At 45.3% G+C, this 5,229-nt stretch overlaps 1 protein-coding gene across 1 annotated transcript; it reads left to right on the top strand.

Annotated features, from left to right (window-relative positions):
• The first annotated feature begins 511 nt into the window (after window positions 1-511).
• Window positions 512-4,636, top strand: DRP5A (Dynamin related protein 5A). The gene is made up of 6 exons (XM_089613860.1): window positions 512-1,293; window positions 1,636-2,064; window positions 2,441-2,668; window positions 2,755-2,950; window positions 3,286-3,919; window positions 4,202-4,636. The coding sequence occupies exons 1-6, from the start codon at window positions 565-567 to the stop codon at window positions 4,386-4,388; spliced, it is 2,403 nt and encodes an 800-aa protein (XP_089469986.1). The 5' UTR covers window positions 512-564; the 3' UTR covers window positions 4,389-4,636.
• The last annotated feature ends 593 nt before the right edge of the window (window positions 4,637-5,229 follow it).

Below are 5,229 nucleotides of genomic sequence, written 5' to 3'. Positions count from 1 at the left end.
AAGCTTTTTTTATACCCGAAAAATTAAAAAAAAAAAACGAACCTAGGGTTTTATTTCGTGGATTGCAACTTCTCTTTTTTGGGTCGGAATGCTCATACGACGATAACTGAGCTCCTCCGACGAATTTTTTGAGCTGTGTTCACGAGTTTTCTCAGGTTGGACGAGATGCGGGAGTGTGAGGGAGAGAGAGAGAAGATCAGGAAGACAAACAGAAGAGATGGACGGGAGAAGAGATGGGTTTGATTGAGTATTAATCGGTCTTCATTTCGGGAGAAAATAGCTGAGTAAACATAGATGCCAATTTGTAAAGAAAATAGATAGTGAAGGGCAAACTTGACTTTTTACACTTGTCTTGGTGGCATTTTGGGACAAATTAAGGTTTTAGTGGAATGTGAGAAAAAGTTATCAAAAGAGCTCTTTATAAATTTCTTAAAAGTCAGTGGTATTCAAGGAATTTATTTGTAAAATAATCATTAAAAAAAGCAAACCACATGTAACGAAATTCAAAAATTCAAACACTTCAATTCATCATCGTAACTTTCCCTCTCTCTCTCTCTCCCCCCGATGTCTGCTTCTTCAACTCCCACCAAATCCCCTTCGTCAAAATCCCACCGCCGCCGGAGCATAATGACCGGCGACACGTCCGCCGCAACGACCAAATCCCGCTTCGACGCCTACAACCGCCTCCAAGCAGCGGCGGTGGCGTTCGGCGAGAAGCTTCCGATCCCGGAGATCGTCGCCGTCGGAGGCCAGTCCGACGGAAAATCCTCCCTCCTCGAAGCTCTCTTAGGGTTCCGATTCAACGTCCGCGAGGTCGAAATGGGAACTCGCCGACCTCTGGTCCTCCAGATGTCCCACGATCCCTCCGCTCCCGAGCCGCGTTGCCGGTTCCAGGACGAGGACTCCGACGAGTACGGAAGCGCCGTCACGTCGGCGTCGGAGATCGCCGACACGATCAAGTCCCGGACGGAGTCTATGCTGAGGAAGACGAGGACCGCAGTCTCGGCAAAGCCGATCGTGATGAGAGCGGAGTACGCTCACTGTCCCGATCTGACGATCATCGACACGCCGGGTTTTGTGCTGAAGCCGAAGAAGGGCGAGCCGGAGAACACCCCGGAGGAGATTCTGGCGATGGTGAAGTCGCTCGCGGCTCCGCCGCATCGGATTGTTTTGTTTCTTCAACAGAGTAGCGTCGAGTGGTGTTCCTCTCTCTGGCTTGATGCTGTGAAGGATATTGACCCGGGGTTCCGACGCAGCGTTATCGTTGTTTCCAAGTTCGATAACCGCCTCAAGGTCAGAATAGTAGCCTTCTTTGTCTTTGTTTTGATTGGTGTTACTGTATATAGAGCAAGAGAGCTGGAGAAATGCTTTTGGTGTTAGGAGAGCGTAACAGAGTATAGTAGTCTATTAGCGAGAGAGTCTTTTTGGTCTTTTATTGAACTGGTATAGCTGGAGAATGAGTCTAGAAAGAGAAATAGCCTTGACCTTTGATTAATGTGGGTTTAGTGTCAGTGTAAGAGAGAGAGAGAGAGAGAGAGAGAGAGAGAGAGAGAGAGAGAGAGAGAGAGAGAGAGAGAGAGAATTAGAGATGATTTGTTGGTAATTGATTAAACTCGATTTGGTATAACTTTGCAGGAATTCAGTGACAGATGGGAAGTGGATCGCTATCTGAGCGCAAGCGGATACCTCGGAGACAATACGCGTCCCTTCTTCGTGGCCCTGCCCAAGGACCGGAGCGCGGTCTCGAACGAGGAGTTTCGGAGGCAGATCTCTCAGGTGGACTCGGAGGTTCTCCGTCACCTCCGCGAGGGCGTAAACGGCGGCTTCGACGAAGAAAAGTTCAAGCCTTTCATCGGTTTCGGGTGCCTCAGGGACTACTTGGAGTCTGAGCTCCAGCGCAGGTACAAAGAGGCCGCACCGGCCACGCTTGCTTTGCTCGAGCACCGATGCGGCGAAGTCACAGCCGAGCTCGCCAGAATGGACTCCAAGATCCACGCCACCTCCGACGTTTCCCAGCTCAGGAGGTTCGCTATGCTCTACGCCGCTTCCATCGCCAATCACGTGGTGCGTACTAATCAATTAATAAAAATATTGGGTTATATGAACCATGGCTCCACTGAAATTTTGACACTTGTAGTCCTTTTGTCTAATTTCCACGAATCCGATTATCGAAACCTGAATATAGTTGGTTTGGTGATGATTTTTCGCACGAGCCGGCTGTTTTACTTTAAAATATAAGGCCATGTAAGCCATATGCTAGAGATTTTGTCAAATCCAATTGACGGAAGTGCCAAATATTAAATTTAAGGGACGGCTCGGAAAATATAGGGGGATACAATCTGCCACAAGTAGTAAAGTATGGAGACCATGCGTGCTAAAAATCCTAACGGGGGTTGTGTCTTATTCGTTTCGGCATGTTTTTACTTTCTATCTTTTATAGGGAGCTTTGATTGACGGAGCGGCGGATCCGGCTCCGGAGCAATGGGGAAAATCGACGGCGGAGGAGCAATACGAGAGCAGTATCGGAGCTTGGCCGGGCGTAACTGCAGATATAAGGCCGCCGAACTCCAGCCTCAAACTCTACGGCGGGGCTGCTTTTGAGAGAGTGATGCATGAATTCCGTTGTGCTGCGTATTCTATCGAATGCCCAACTGTCTCTCGAGAAAAGGTAAGGAGAGAGCGAAATTTGATCACTGAATTTGATGGCAGATCAAATTAGTTGGGTTTGACTTTTTGGTGGTTGTAATGCAACAGGTTGCGAATATATTGCTTGCACATGCGAGCAGGGGCGTGGGCACCGGAGCGATGCAGGCCGCGGCTGAAATAGCACGAGCCGCCGCAAGGTCATGGCTTTCTCCGCTCTTAGACACAGCCTGTGATCGGCTTGCTTTCGTGCTCGGGAATCTCTTTGATCTTGCTCTGGAAAGGAATCGCAGCCGTGACTTGGAGTGTAAGTTATCTTTACTACCCCCCACCTTCCTTGTTCTGTGTTAGGATCTGAGATATTAAGGACCCTAGAATAATTGGGAGGTTGTTAGGGGTTGAAGTAGTATGGTTCTGTAATCTTATAAATAAGAAAGGTTAGTTGAGAGAATGGGAAGTAAATGGTATGAGAGACTAGAGTGAGAAAGAATTTCATCATCTGGAAGATCACGGACCTCTCGAATGTCCGAAATCACGTATTATATTTCAATTAGTCCAAAAATTCCCGTATGTATCCTTGGAAAGCAAGTTTTCCACCAATTGTTCTCTACACTTTTTTTTAAAGCATAACAAACTGTACAGATGGGAATAAATCAGCGAACATGGACGGTTACGTCGGATTCCACGCGGCTCTAAGGCACGCCTACATTCGCTTCATCAAAGAGCTGGCCAAGGAATCAAAGAAGCTGATAAGGCACCACCTCGACTCAGTCACAAGCCCTTACTCCCTCGTCTGCCACGACACTGACTCGGCGCCCCCGATTCCTCGGTTCAACCCAGCCTCGGCCGGTTTCTTGTCCCTCGAACTACTCTCCGACGGCGAAGAGGCTCGGAGAGGAGACCAGGAAAACCGGCCACCGGGAGAGAAGACCGCGGCACTTCAGACCACTCCGGGGAAAGGCGGCGCCGAAGCCAGAGAGGCTCTGAGGGAGAGCCAACTGACGATCCCGGAGACTCCCTCGCCGGATCAGCCGTGTGAGATGGGGCCACATGGCGGGGCCAAGGAGGCCGGGAAAAGGGCGTCGAGGCTCACCGGAAACAATGGCAGGTTTATTCAGAACGGCGGTCTCTTGTTCGGAGGTGGCTGTGGGGTCCGATCAGGGTCCGCTTATTCTGACGTGTGTTCTTCGGCTGCGAGGCATTTCTCGAGGATTCGTGAAGTTCTTGTTGAGACCAATGTGTCTTCCGCGCTTAATTCCGGATTCTTAACTCCCTGGTAAAATACTGAACATGACCTTTGTTGCTCGAGAACGAATATCTGATGCAGATGATTATAAGCAAAGATCTGTTACCGTTAAATCATTAGAATTAGTTTTCTTAAGTTGCAAGTTATATTTATTTTTATCTGGTAAGCTGATAGGGAAATACAGAGAGTTTTGTAAAATGGAAACTTAGTGCTTGTTATTAGATCGAAATAACAAATATAGAGATTTTTTTTCTTTCTTTCTAATTTTACATTTCAATAAGGTTTTCTTGGGATCCAATTAATCTTTTGCAGCCGAGAGAGGCTTGTGGTGGCACTTGGGCTGGATTTGTTTGCGGTGAACGACGAGATGTTCATGGACATGTTTGTGGCTCCCGGAGCCATCGACGTGCTGCGCAACGAACGACAATCTCTTCAAAAACGACAAAAGGTCCTCGAGTCTTGCTTGAATGAGTTTAAAACCGTTGCTCGTGCACTTTGATTGTTTTTATTTTATTTTTATTTTTATTTTTTATTATTATGTCTTTTTTTTTGGCTGCTGTTGTTGTGTAAGAGTGTCTTTCAAGGTTTTCACAACTAGTGAAAATCTTTATGTATTAGCTATTCACAGAAATTTTTATTTTCATTTTTGATAGTGAAAATCGTTGCCTTCTTCTCACACATTCACATGTTGGCCATCTTTAATTTTTTATTTTATTTTTTTTAGTATAATGCTTAAAATATAGTGCATATGATGTCCGAATTTTTTAGTTTTTTTTTTTTTTAAAAAGAGAACTTTGGATGGGAGGAACTAGATGCTTTTGCATATGACAAAAACACTTCAAATGAGAACACCATTCCATTCCTTTGAAGTAAAATAGAGAGATCATATGACAATGTTTGTAATTTATAAAATATAATATACTTATATATCTCACATTGTTCTTAACTTCACATCTTCCCTTGGGAGGAAGTTGATCTTTTTTAGCGGAAAGACAAGTAGACTCATCATAAAATGTTGACTATTAACTACATAAACTAATAATAAATAAATTTAAAAAGACAGCTGTTTGGCATATTTTGAAGTATGAACTATTCATGAAGCTTCTGAAAGCAAAGGGCTAACATGGGATGTGAGTGGTCCCCAATCTACCATTACCGTTGTCTCTGATTTCAGGAACCTGCACTTCAATCTTTTTTGAATTTGCAATCTAGGCCCTGTTTTATATTGTATTTGATTCTCACCATCAATTTCTTTCTTTTGCCTCTTTGCCTTTTTGTTTATTGGCATTTAGCTCACAACACTAGATTCCCTTATAGGAACCTATCTAGCCTAGCCTAGC

The sequence above is a fragment of the Urtica dioica genome, chromosome 4 (assembly GCF_054948205.1).
Source record: "Urtica dioica subsp. dioica isolate 48M chromosome 4, U.dioica_male_clone48M_v1_H2, whole genome shotgun sequence".
Classification (NCBI taxonomy): domain Eukaryota; kingdom Viridiplantae; phylum Streptophyta; class Magnoliopsida; order Rosales; family Urticaceae; genus Urtica; species Urtica dioica.
Note: the sequence above shows the minus strand (reverse complement) of the source record. Positions and strands in the feature narration are given on the sequence as shown.